This window comes from Lepisma saccharinum, chromosome 6 (assembly GCF_977018435.1).
Source record: "Lepisma saccharinum chromosome 6, izLepSacc3.1, whole genome shotgun sequence".
Classification (NCBI taxonomy): domain Eukaryota; kingdom Metazoa; phylum Arthropoda; class Insecta; order Zygentoma; family Lepismatidae; genus Lepisma; species Lepisma saccharinum.
Window position 1 is genome coordinate 630,218 of NC_139234.1, and position 14,241 is coordinate 644,458.

The 14,241-nt window shown below is 36.9% G+C and overlaps 1 protein-coding gene across 1 annotated transcript; it reads right to left on the reverse strand.

Annotated features, from left to right (window-relative positions):
- Window positions 1-595: 595 nt before the first annotated feature.
- On the reverse strand, window positions 596-13,174 carry LOC145989181 (lambda-crystallin homolog). Its single transcript, XM_083124477.1, has 6 exons — window positions 13,028-13,174; window positions 6,313-6,500; window positions 5,370-5,578; window positions 3,928-4,085; window positions 3,070-3,212; window positions 596-1,092 (listed from the first exon to the last, which is right to left on the reverse strand). The coding sequence occupies exons 1-6, from the start codon at window positions 13,057-13,059 to the stop codon at window positions 863-865; spliced, it is 960 nt and encodes a 319-aa protein (XP_082980603.1). The 5' UTR covers window positions 13,060-13,174; the 3' UTR covers window positions 596-862.
- Window positions 13,175-14,241: the final 1,067 nt, after the last annotated feature.

A 14,241-nucleotide genomic window follows, 5' to 3' on the forward strand; every position in this document is an offset into this window, starting at 1 on the left:
TAAGATCAAGTTCCCAGTGCACATAGCACCGTTCCATGAAGGCACATTTAGGGAATGTGGGGTGTAGGCCACCACATTCTTGATCTCTGCCATTTTTGTGGTGCTGTTATAAGCACGACCCTCTGGTCGCCTTTAATCCTCAAGGACCCATTGATTTGAGGCTGGCTGAGCCCCAGAACTGCTTTATGTGTGGACAGGGCCAGAAAAAACTGATGACAGATCACCCACCCTAGTTTCCCACCAGCAGTTAGACACCCCACCGACTAGACCACCACAACTTCTTAACATAAAACATCAAAATGCTGACCAAGGCAAACTTTTATAGTATAAAAATATACGTAACGTTTCCACCCTCTAACGGGGTCTTCTTCAGACGAATATTCACAATAAAAAAAGAATTTTAGAGCACCTATTAGATGCTTGAGCAAAAAGCCCTCGATGCAGCACACTTATATTTATGTAATTATCAGATCATTAAGTGTATTCCTGTGTAAAGAGATCCATTTTTGTTTCTCAAATATTTACAGCAGAGTTTATCTTTTGTCCCAGATTTGCATAAGACTCGGGAAGTATTGCGACTAAATAAACTGCAATGTTTGTTTTTAAGGTTTTATTTTTCATTTTGTGACAAAATATGGTAGGAAAATGTACCTCACACCTGAAAAAACCTGAAAAATAAACATTTCATGTTTCCGTCAAAAACTAAATATGCATGCTTCTATTGTGTGCAGCTGGATTTGAACAGGAGATACAATATAGAAAATGGTAGATATTGTGTGTTTGTAAAGAAGGTGACACAAATTGTGAATAAAACATGCATGGAAGTATTTTGATTTTGTTGTTGAATACATGGGAAGGATTTTTAGGTCTTCCCTGGCTTTTGCTTTGACACTTTTTTCTTTAGTTGTGACAGAGCTATCAGACAGCTGTCCCTCCATGACCTCGTGTCCTGCAGTTTTTCCAGAGGAGTCATTTCACAGAGGTCTTTCGCAATTCTGTCAACCTGCGTTCCTTCAAATTTTACAGATGGCCCAGAAATCTTTGTTACATTTTGAATGGCCTCAGAATAACGTTGACAATAACTGCTCCAACCTGAAAAAAGATTTTGCATAATTAACGACTAACAAATTGCAGAAGATATTGGAGATTCAAAGCCTCTTCATATTTCTATTTCTTCCATTTTTCTCACTCTTTTTACAAGTTATTCCCAGTAGTCTGACATGGAGCAGGAAGAAAGAACCTGCACACCTTTTTTGAAATTTTGAATTATTTTCCTTACCAGCACAATAATGGTCTGGACAGCACTAGGTCACTTATGTACACTACACCCACGAAAACATAGAGGTGTTCGCGCCTTTTGTACAGCGTTCCTTCAGTTGTATACATGTCTTTGAAGTGACAGGGTCCCCCTTTGGCAGCACTCACAACTGCGTGCAGGAACGTTTCCTATCTTAAATCATAGCATGCCAGCCAAGAATGTGCCGGAAATAAGAAGAATGAAACGATAGTACGTGATTCAGAATGAAAATTATTAGTATGCAAAAATCATTGCAGTACCCACACGAAAGGTTGGTTGTCAAAATAACGATATTGAAAAGTGGCAACATTCGGTTCCTTTTATTTGAGTCAGTATGGCTTTTTTATATCTCGTAAGAGTAAAAGAAACGTATTGAGATTTAAAAATTATATAAACATTTCTTCGAGTTGTATGTTACACATTTGATTGATTTTTCTGCATGTCATTAAGATTTTGACTTGAGAATTTTGGAACAAATAGTTCCATTCTAAGTCCTCATAAGTTGTACGATTTCAGTTCGTTTTGAAAAATAAGTTTATTTTTTTAAAAAAATACATTGAAAATATTGTGAATGGTGAGTTTTATTTTTTAGTTCCTGCATTATATGGCAAATTTTTATTTTCAGAATAATGTTTTAGTGTATTGGCTTCAAGATTCTAAGCTTTGTAATTCTATCAAACACTTTCATTTTTTTATTTTATTTCTTTTAATTGCTAATAAAAATGTCCGAAATGGACATGTTTGCATTTATGTATATTTGGCTTGATTTCCAGTAAGTGCTAGCGTAATTCAACATCGATTATCATCAATAATTCATGAAAATAACCTTGGTTTTGCTAGGGCGGCACTGAGTACCGCGCACAGGACATTCGTGCTGATATGAGGTCGCAGATGACGGAGGGTTAATGAGTGTGAATCTTGGATTTTTAAGGTGATGGATGTATTGTGCATGTACTGAATTTATAGCCACCTTGTTTTTCTGCTCTCGCCCTTAAGAACTTTATTTTCTCTTTCCCGGGTTTGCCGCTTCCGGGTTTGCCGCTTCATTTTGTGATCTTCCTTCATTGTCTCCATTTCTAACGTATGAGATAGTGTTGTGATTTAATTTTTACTCCATATTACAGTCTTCCTTTTTTAATTTGAAACTTTGAGCCTACAATGGAACCCTGATTTTATGTTCTCAGATTTTTCATTTCCTGTATTATACAGGGTGAGTCATAAACATGGCTACACGTTTTAAGTAAATGCGTTACTGTTCAATGCAGATGGAAATGTTAAACTTGAAACCTCATTTCAGATAAGAGTCACACGGCCGAGCTTACGTCATTAGCCAAGATGACAATAAATATGCTGCAACAAGTTATAGTTGCAGCATGGTTGAGTCCATACCAGATTAATCGTGAGATGTGATTTTAACGAATAATCATAAAGGCTGGTTGAGACAGCAAAGGTGGCATGGCTGAGGTTCTGCTGGCGCTACTCGCTGTGTATGCCAGATGTCATTGCTGTTGTTAAGTTCTTATCAACACTGCAAGACCGCAACTACATCTTCCAGCAGTTACAGTGAGTAGCACATGCGGAACCTCGACCACGTGCCCATCGCCATATCTTGACCAGCCCTGATGATGATTCGGGCATGGAATCGAAAGCTTGGACAAACTCTTAGTGTCTTTTACATTGCTGCTTGTGTGTTTTGTGTTGTTTTTAACAAGTAGTAATGAGAATAATTGATTAAAATTGCTAGTCCATTTAATTAAAACAGCCATCATTACCTTCAGCATTTAAATGAGCCGTTTCAAATGGTCCCAGAAAGGCATACCTCATGCCCAAGCCTTCAGACATCACAGCATCTATACCTTTGACAGATACTACACCATCAGCTACCAGATGCCAGGCTTCAGTCATCATGGAGTATCTGAAACAGTATATCAATTATGGTTTATAATGAAATATCCAGTAGTTTTGTGTATTGCTACCCGATTGTAAATATTTTTTTTCCAGGAAATTTCATTCTTAGACCTTACGTGTTGCCTGAATAAAGTAAGCTTATAAAACGTATAATTTTACTAATGAAGGGAACATATCTGGCCAAATACAATCAATCAACATACTGTAACGTAATGGAAGTTACTTTCCATTAGCTTGAATAAAATTGACAAAAAAGATGTTTTTCTTGGAGCAAATTATTTAAAAGTGCCTTATTGGGCAAATCACTATCTTGTTAAAAGAAATGGGCAACAAAAGCTGCTGTAGCTCAGTCATAGGGCATCTAACTACCATCCAAGAGACCTGGGTTCGATCACTGGTGAGGGAGAACAGGAATTATTTCCCATCTGTTCAAGCAGCGACGCCACCCACCCAGCAGCGTATAAAGTAGGTACCTGGAGGAAACTTGGGGGTGATGAAGAAAGGGTGTGGCCCTAACTCTACACCCCCTATACATCTTTATGGTGTGGTGCAAAGCACAGGGGATCACTTTTTTTTTTTTTTACATGGCTTTTCTTTTTTACTGAATGATCAACAGTGTTTCTATGCAAATCTTTTCATGAAACCATCTTTAATCACCAGTCTTGTAATTAGCCCAAAGAGAGGAAATAAGTGCAAAATGGTAGAAAGCAACTTGTACATACTGCAGGCGATTCAAAATGAATCCTTCAATTTCCTTGTTGAGCGTTACTGGTGTCTGGCCAATTTCCTCCATCAGCTTTGTTGTGGCCTGCACAACTGACGGATCTGTCCAGGGGGCAGGAATGATTTCCACAAGTGGCACATAGTAGGGTGGATTCACCTGTTTTGAGAATAGAGAAGTATCAACCATGATAAAACATATGTTTGTTCAAGTTTGTACATTGCTCTTCAAAAGTCTAGCAACCTTAACTTGGATCTCTTCTAACACGAGAGTCTGGGACTCTACCTCCATGGCATATAAGTTGGCTTTAACTTTTTAATATATACTTTTCCAATTGTATCTATTAATCGGGATATGTTTCATAACTAGAAGTGAAATTTGAAACAGTTCGTCCATTGAAAATGTAAATGTTCTGTCTCCAAATTGTAAACAAATAAAGATATTTTAACTGTGGTCTCTTTAGGATGCAATTGTTTCACCTCTGCTATCGTGTGATGGCTACGTGCAACCAATATTGATATATTGGGAGACTTTTTGGTCCATGTACAGAATTTGAAAGCAGCCACGAGAATGCAAACTCCAACAACCAATGAAACAGGACAATTTCCTCAACCAACCACAAGTGCCATCCGAGTATGAGATGAACCATTTCCATCCTAACCTCAGTCACTTGTGGGAGCTGCTTAGCAATAGTAGTGGTCTTTGGTTCATACTTTTGTTGTTAACAGACAACAATTTTGAATAATTGTGGAATTGATTTCCCAGTGACAAATTGTAATGAAATTGTTTCATCTCTATCTCGTTTCCGGAATGCGGTGTTCTATCTGGTATATAGAACACTGGCACTCTTAAATCGAAGCTAGTTTTGCATGCAATTGTTCTATCTGAAATTTCAATAATTAATTACAGCATAATTACCTAACCAAAAAACTTCTTTTTATAGAGGCTTCAATATATCAGCCTTTGCAATGATACAAACTTTATAGGATGCTCATGAAAAATTGGACATAGAATACTTACATTCTCAGTGGACGAGTTGTTCATATTAATGCTTACTATGCTATTAAACAAGGACTCAAGTGTTTCAAAATATGGCTGTCAATTGGCACGTCTTCTAGAGTTCATATATAGCTGATTGGAATGAAGATGTAACTTTAGTATAAAATATTGTATTGTTCCTTGGAGTTCATTTTCAAGCTAAATCCGACTTAAGTATGAAATTAATTGACCCTGTAGGTTCACTTGCATTTGCAAACATTTAGTTAAAATCCTGTATACGTTTGATGCTTCAACACTATTGGTTTGTTTTTCAACAAAATATGGCTCGAATATCAATGGAATTAAACACCGAACTACAAGAGCCCTTGCAGTGTAAGAATGTGACACTAAATAATTCGAATTAATGGAAAACATAGTTGTAGTCCTTGGTGGTGCCTTACTTACAGGATGTCCCACTATGATCTGTTTTCTGTGTTTCAAGTTCTCCGTGAATTTAGATGGAACGAAAGTGCTCGTGGAGCTGCATAAAATGACAGATGCATCTGCAACTTTGTCCATTTGCTGGAAAATTTTTCTTTTGAGGTCCAGGTCCTCGGGAACACATTCCTGCACATGTTTTGATCCCTTAACAACATCATCTAAGGTAGAACAACCTGTGAAAAAAGCATTGATCCTATTTTGTACGTTCTTAAAAATGTTACATAAAGTCTTGATTGTAAATAGCAATTGAACAAATATGTGTTATGGTTTACATTTGAAACATATTTCAAAGTGACAGACAGCACTGAGATGCGTATTTGAGATAATATGGCATGGATGGATCGTATTTTCTGTTAAAAACATTATTAAATGTTTGCCTTATTTTGTGTTTGAACAAAACATCATATGCAATCTTGGTAAAAAAAAAAAAAAGGATTAACGTTTAATGTACAGTGTGTCCCAAAATAATGTTTACACTCTTTGAATGTTAATGACAGCGAAACTATTAAAGTTAACTTGACTGGGATTGTTTAATTTTAATCTGCAATATCTATGTTGAGTGTGTGTGACAGCATGTAGGCATTCTGTTCCTTTTCGTTGTCACAGCCTGCCATGCAATAGACATTAGTGTAGACAAAATGACAGAACATCAATTTTTCATTTTAAAAATTGTCTGTTTTTTCTGCCCCACCCTGGATTACAAGTTAGTGTTACATGCGTTTAAAAATTTTTAATGTTTGTTATGCTATTTTTCTAAAATATAATTGCCTGTTTGACATTTTAGTGTTAGAAATCCATGCTCTAGTTATTATCAAAGGAATCAATAGAATTTTTTGATGGAAAAAATCTAAATGTTTGATTAAATAAAGAGCATTCCAGATGTAATCTTGGTCAAAAGTGCTTTAACCTTTAATGAGTTTAAATTGATCTTCTGCACTAAGATCTCCTCGTAACATCCCAGTGTCTTGCAAGACTCCCAGCTGTTTAGCCACATCTTCCAATGCTCTCTTCACCTGTTCCTTGTCCACATCATACATGTGCACATTATATCCAGCAGCAGCAAATAGCATGGCCCAGCTCCTGCCAATGAGCCCACTGAAAGTAAAAATTGTTCATTCAGAGAGCAACAGGAGAAGACATTCATCCATACTAAACTAAACACATGGCCATGATATTAGGCAGGTAGCAGAAGTTTGCGCTGTTTCCACTTCGGAGCACAACCACGTGTGTTCGGAGGTTTAAGAGAATGGAAGATCTCCTTTTAGAGTTGGACTTTGTAATCCATGTGATACAAACTGACGGTATTTGCTCGAAAGGACAGGGATGACACAAAAGTGTCCTGGAGAGAGGTCATTCTGATGCTTGAACTAGGCAACACAGCCCAGTCGACGTTGCTACACAGTGCATGAAACCAGCAACTTTTGTCCCTCTCACGCTTTGCTTTTTCCATATGTGGCACCAGCGCAATTCTTCCCAGCTGCCTATTTTCATGGCCATATGTAGCCTTGGTGCTGACTGCCATGTAGGAGATCTAGGTTTCATTCTCAGCATAGTTGATCTCTGGTGGAATTTTTCTTTAGACCATATTCCAGCATGAGGTAGGTGCCTGTGGAGTTTGCCCAGCCTCTCATATAATGCATACTTTGTGGTAAAGGTATTTGTAGCATGGTGCTAATCACATCACATCCAGAATAACTGATGAGCAATTTCTGCAAAATATTTTTCTAAAGACCCCCCCCCCCATTTTAATTTCAAACCTACAGTTGCTGGTAATTCAGTTTATATTATACTATCAAATGTATATATAGGGTGAGGCAAATAACAGGTAACAGAAGAAAACAAATATGTGGATTGACACACACACACACAATTGATATGTAATAGTTGCAGTCAGTGATTTATCCACACACCCCTAACACCCCTCCAACACCCTCCCAAATTTTGAGGAACACCCCCCCAAGCAGAAAAGTGGAACACCCCCCTGCAGGGGGGTGTAAATATGGATTTTTATAGGAACAATAGAATGACAATACTTCAACATAAAGGAACCATTTATAGAGCTACAAGAAGCAAAGTCCAATTCAAAGAAGGAGGGTGGAATGTTCAGCATGGTCATTTCCTGGAAACACCAGGCTCCCTTGACAAGGCTTCGGTCAGCTCTGGGGAAGGAACACTGCCATCTGGAAAATGTTAACCTGACCTCTCGCCCTCCTTCCAGGGAGACATACCGCACACAGTGTTGACAGTTCAGCGTTTGAATACCTAAATAAATATTTGTTAAATACGTTACAGATTTGTAAATTCAACCCCCGAGTAAATGAAATTTAGATTTCGTTGCATTTTCCTTTTGATTCCATCATGTGAAAATTGTACGCTAAAAGTAAGGGAAGAAATTCAAAGATACAGGTTTGACGCCGTGTAGTGAATTGTGTTACTATGGTTAGCAACACTATTTTCTGTAACTTGGGCGAGATGAATGATTTTGGAGTGGTAAGGAAGAGAACAGTCAAATGCCTTAGAAGTGTAAGTTCGTGTGTTGTCGTTCTGCTTAGTGTAACAATATCTGAAACTTTACTACAAAACTGGCTGAAGAAGATAGAGAAAAAGAAACCGAAAGTGGTGAGTATAAAACCAGTTACACTATATGTAGGTACAGTATCTTTCAACGGATATTCATAAAGTACCAATATAAAATTTACTGACCGAGTATTCGGTATAAAACGGCAAGTATTTCATGAAGAACCTAAGTGATTCATTCACGTCTACAGTTGATGTATGTAACCATTTTTGTGGCTCTTACCTTTGGAAAAGAAATTATATATTAGAAAGAGAGTTGTAAAGGGGGGGGGGGGGTCGCACAAGGTTTGCCTGGTCGCAAAGGACAAATGGGCTGCCGAACAAGCAAAACAGATATAAATAGAAAAGCGTAGTGCCCTGTGAAATTACTGGCACCCTATAGAATTAAAGTTATTGTCAGTTTGCAAAGATATTGTAAAAATTGTCTTCCTCTTTTTATCTGGTCTGTTCCCTGACATAATGACATATTTAATTTTTTTCAACTTTGCAGAAGAACAAAGGAAGTATAAGTAATTAAATATAAAAATAAATTTTATTTACATTAAGTCCCAAATTTGTATTAGACCACAGGCGCACGAGTGGGAGCACGACGGTGCTTCCCACTGCCTGCTGGAAAACGTGGAGAGATAAAATTTGCTTGTTTCATTGTGCTCTTTGTGTTGCAAAGTGAAATAAATGCTATTCAGTTTTTAAATAATTGAAAATACAAGCATTACATCAAATTAGAAGTGAAAATTCCTTGTCTTCCCTTTGCAGCTAACATGCAACATGCCATGCGTTTATTTGCACATGTTATTTCGTTTTCTTTTAAGGCAAAGAGGGCACAATTCCCTACAGTCTCTCGTTCAGTAGTTTGAAAGATAAACTCTCAACAGCGCCAAACGTAGTTTCCAAAGTTTTGTTAGGTATATAAGACTTCAATATCAATTTCCTTGACCGATTCCATTCAAAAGCTATACTAGGTATCTATCAAACGTGCATCCAAACTTCCCACTATATTTTAAAGTCTTCATGGCCATGCTAGAGTTTCATTACTTTATTTTAGTTTTGTGAATCATTGTTTAAACAGAGATTTGAAAACACGAACAGAATCTGGAACACACTCGCAACATAGAATTATTATTATTTTTATTTTCTAACTGAAGCTGGCCTTGTAATCAAGGGGTCCCGGGTTTGATACCCGGTAGAGGCACATAGTGGTTCGAATCCCACTTTAAACTGTAAGTCCAGTCTCGATTAGCCTTATTGTGCATAAAGTGGACTTAAAACACCAACTCAATCCCTCAATCAATCTAACTGAAGCTAGAACAAGAGGGGGCAGGGGCATGTGCTGAGGTAAAGAGGACACCGAACGAGCAAAGCAAGATTCTAAAGAGTAAACATACTGTGAAATGAAAGTATTGTCGCTATGCTTAATTAATAATATGCATTATCAGTTTACAAATAAATAGTTCTAAAAATTTTCTTGCTTGCTTCGCTCGCAGTATGGTCATATATTTAAGAGTCATATTATATGACCGCGGTGGCTCAGTCTGTAACGCATCTGACTACCATGTTAAAGGGGCCGGGTTCAATCCGGGAACTTTTCTAACGTTGGAAACGGCCCCGGCGCCCACCCAGCGTCGAATGACATAGGTACCTGGGGAAGCCCTGGGGGGTAAAGGTGGTCAGGGGGGCATAATGCTGATCACATCACCCCCACTCTCGACCGGATCAAGAAAGTATGGGGCGTTACTCCCACACCCCCTTCATGGCATGGTGTTAAGCACAGGGGAGCACTTTACCTTTTTCATATTATATCTGCAGAAACATGCACTTATTACTACTACTTCAGACAGGCAAGAGCGCACGCACCCATGCAATGCTTGATTGATTGATTGATTTAGTTTATTTTACTTCGCGTTTTGTGCCTCTTGGCTAATTTGCGAAGATGGGGATGAGTGATGAAATGATGAAATTGATGAATGGACATTCACAAACAACCAAGCCAGAGCGGGATTAGAACCCGGGACCCTTGGCGTCGCAGCGCGATGTGCTAACTACTCGGCCACAGGGTCCGACACCATGCAATGCATTCTCACCGATATTTCATCAATGAATTGGGCACCCCAAAGATAATATCTGAGTTACACCTACGATAAGAACCATACAAATAGGCTACAGTAAAAAAATATTGCGCAAGTGTTCCTAATTTCGTTATAACCAGCTTAAGAATTGCATGAAATAATCCCTGGTAATAATATGTTTAAATGTTGTATTTGTCAATGTCGTGACTTGTATTTGTCTAACGATTGATTAAATCAAGTGCATTATTGAACATTCTTGGAAAGCAATACTGGAAAAGTTAGACTGAAATGTTAACATTACCACAAAAATCTATTTTCCATCTTTTCCAGCACTTGGCATATTTTTTTCTTCTGAAATGTTACGTGAAGGGAAGGGGGGGTTAATCTCTGGAAACATCTATGAACAAATTGAATTAGGGCGAACATTTTAATAACAGTCCAAAATATGCATTTAACATCCCCAAACTTACACCCCCCCCAAGGGAAAAATCCTGGATAAACTCCTGGTTGCAGTTACAGTTCATGTTCTATATCTGCACCATCTGCTTAATTGATTTGGTTTTATCTTACTGCAATAATTATTGTGGAATTTCTCTACTCTCAACAACATATAAAATATTATCTAACATTCTTTTAACAAGACTAACCCCATATGCTAATGAAATTATAGGTGATTATCAATGTGGATTTAAACGTAACAAATCAACTACAGATCAAATTTTTCACATCAGACAGACACTTGAAAAAAAGTGGGAATATAATCAAAATGTCCATCAGCTATTCATTGATTTCAAAAAAGCATATGATTCGGTCAAAAGGGATAAATTATATAATATATTAGTAGAGTTTGGAATACCTAAGAAGCTTGTCAGTATGATAAAAATATGCACCAGTGAAACAGAAAGTAAAATTCGTGTGGGTATTAATATGTCTGACAAATTTACAATTCATGATGGGTTAAAACAAGGAGATGCATTATCTCCATTGCTCTTTAATTTTGCCTTAGAATATGCTGTAAGGAAGGTAAAAGAAACTAAAGAAGGACTAAAATTAAATGGTGTGACTCAGTTGTTAGCATATGCAGATGATGTAGACTTACTGGGGGATGATGTGAATACAATTAAGAATAATGCTAAAATATTTTTCAAAACTTCTAAAGAGATAGGTTTGGAAGTTAACGAAGAGAAAACTAAATATATGCTTACAGGCCGAAACCAAGTGTTAGGTAATAATCAACATCTAATTATTGATAACAACTCGTTTGAACCAGTTTCCAAATTCAAATACTTAGGAGTAATATTAACAAATGAAAATTATATTAAAGAGGAAATAAAAAGTAGGCTTAATTCAGGAAATGCATGTTACTTCTCTCTTCATAAACTTTTGTCTTCTCGTTTAATATCTAAGAAACTAAAAGTTAAAATATACAAAACAGTAATTTTGCCTGTAGTATTATATGGATGTGAAACTTGGTCCCTTACATTGAAAGAGGAACATAAATTGAGAGTATTTGAAAATAAGATCCTTAGGAAAATCTTTGGACCTAAAACGGATGAGGAGACAGGTGAGTGGAGAAGGTTACATAATTTGTACTCATGTCCAGATATTCTTAGAATAATTAAATCAAGAAGACTTAGGTGGGCAGGCCATGTGGCACGAATGGGAGAGGAAAGAGGAGTTTACAGGATTCTTGTTGGGAAACCTGATGGTAAGAGACCTGTTGGAAGGCCAAGACGAAGGTGGAGGGATAACGTTGAGATGGACCTAAGGGAAATCGGTAGGGATGGAAAAGAGTATATAGAACTTGCTCAAGATAGGGAAAGATGGAAGACCTGTGTTGCTGCAGCCATGAACCTTCGGGTTTAAGAAGGCTAGGGAGTTAGTTAGTTAGTTTATCTTACTTCACTTTTCTGCCACTTTGGCTAGTTGTGAAGATGAGGATGAGTGATGATATGATGAAATTGATGAAGCGACACACACAGAACGCCCATGCCCAGGCCAGGATTCAAACCCGGGACCTCTGGCATCGTAGTATGGTGTGCTAACCACCACTCCACCACAGAGGCTGGCACCATCTGCTTGAATGCACACTTCAGTTCGACACTCCCAGTTGCATAAGACATCCACCAGGTGGATTAAAATCATGATTTTTATTTTATCTTTTTTTTTTTAATGCTTAAAATTGCTTTTTTTATATATATATGTAGAAAGGCTTATAAAATATTTAAACACACTGATTAAAGCAAATAAAAAAAATATATGTAAATATACATTTTTCTGTTTCTGATACTGTATATCTACACGAATCTACTACTATGGAAATGTTTGTTGAATGTGTTCATAACTATAATACTTTCAGTAACTTTTTTTCAAGTGAAAATAAAACATTCTGAATGTATTATATAATTGTAACTTAATTTTTTTTTAAAGTATTTACAGCTGAATTTTAGAATTTTTTTTAATGATAGTTTTCAAAATATGAGCTGCCATGTTTGTTTACAGTTTAATGATAATGATACTGTTTTACAGTTTAACATCATTAGTGTTTTGTATATATGTCTACACAAAATGTTTCCTATTTTACCTGTATAAAGTATTGAATTTTTAATCAAGAGAAATTTTAGTATATTTACAGTTTACATATTACATTTTCTTTTGTATGAGCTTCACCCCATCAGTACATATATTTTGTTTCCTTTCTTTTCCCTTCTTAGAGCCTAATAAACACCATTAAATGATTACGAGATTAATGTACTTTCACCAAAAGTGATTCTGATATCTACAAAATCCTTATGTACATTATTCTATAAATTATTTATTTAAAGTGATTTAAATAAAAAGATCACATGATTTAAGTCAATCCACCTTGACGTCCACTAGTACCGTGGGAGTGTTATGACTATGTAATCCGACTTGCCTTACCCTGTACTTTTTTTTAATTATTATTTCTCGAGTAACTAAATCCTGAATTAAACAAACCTCCCTATGACTCCTATCTTCTCATTCTTCATCTTGCTCTCAACACTTCACAAGAGATATAATGTACCAAGCTAAGGAAAGTTGAACGAAATGAGAAAGATCTTGTATGTGTCTTATGTAGTGTTGACTTTTGGCACTTGTGTTGCAAAGCAAAGGTTAAGCAGATTACACTACAAGTGTACAGTCAATCATTGCAGATATGTGCAGGTTGAAAGCATTTGAAAATTGTGTGGTTATGTAATTGGCTGACACTTGACCTTGTGTGTGATATGAGCATGTTTACTTTTTCAAGATAAAGTTCAAAGAATCTGTGCTCTGACCTTGAGAAAATTACTTCTTGAATAAGTTCTTATCATTGAAAAAGAATGTTCAACTTCTCAGCCATAAATTTAACTTTTTTTATCTGATTTGAAGTAGATGCTGCAATAAAAAAAGGTTATTACACCTTTACAGTCCTTCCAACCTTATCTGACATGTCACATTAAGAAAAGTGGTTTGTTGACTTCTTAAATTTTACAAGTTTCAAAATTTTGATTTCCACATGAGACAGATATCTCAAAAGAGTTTTCATCCATACTGAGTAGTGGAGGAAACTGAGAGCAACATATTTAGTTCATTTTAGGGCATATTTTTTTGGAGAGGCCCTTGTGGGGCCCAACTTGATTCCAGAATAACCAATAATGCATCTTCATCGTGACAATGTTCTTCAGAGCGAAGGGTTATAATGCTTTACTTTTTCTAGAAGTTCCATGAAACCACTATTGTACAGTTAACTGAAGTTGAAAGCTACAAAAAATAACATAACTTGCTCTTTTGTGGAAGTAAGTGACAGAGGTTATCTTGGGATATCGACCAAGTCAGTTCCGTATAGGCTTCCAAGCTTTCAAGAGCTATTATCACTCTAATCTAAAGGGATTGAAGTCACTGTGAGGAGGTTTGCGAGTGGACATCTGGCCTTTGTTTCCATAAGCGCATAGGAGGGAGGTTGTGTGTGAAGAAATGTTAATAATTGTCATGTCATCAAAGAAGAGACTGTCGTCCACTGTAGCATGAGCTGCGGTCTCTTCAGAAAAGGAGATGGGTCAGAGTCGAGGGGTTTGTCAAGAATTTTCCATCCAGGAGTATAAGGATACATCATCTTCTTCTATGCACTCTGGTCTGTATTCGGTCCATGGCCGCCTCAATCTTCCTCTTCCATCCCATCCTATCCAAGG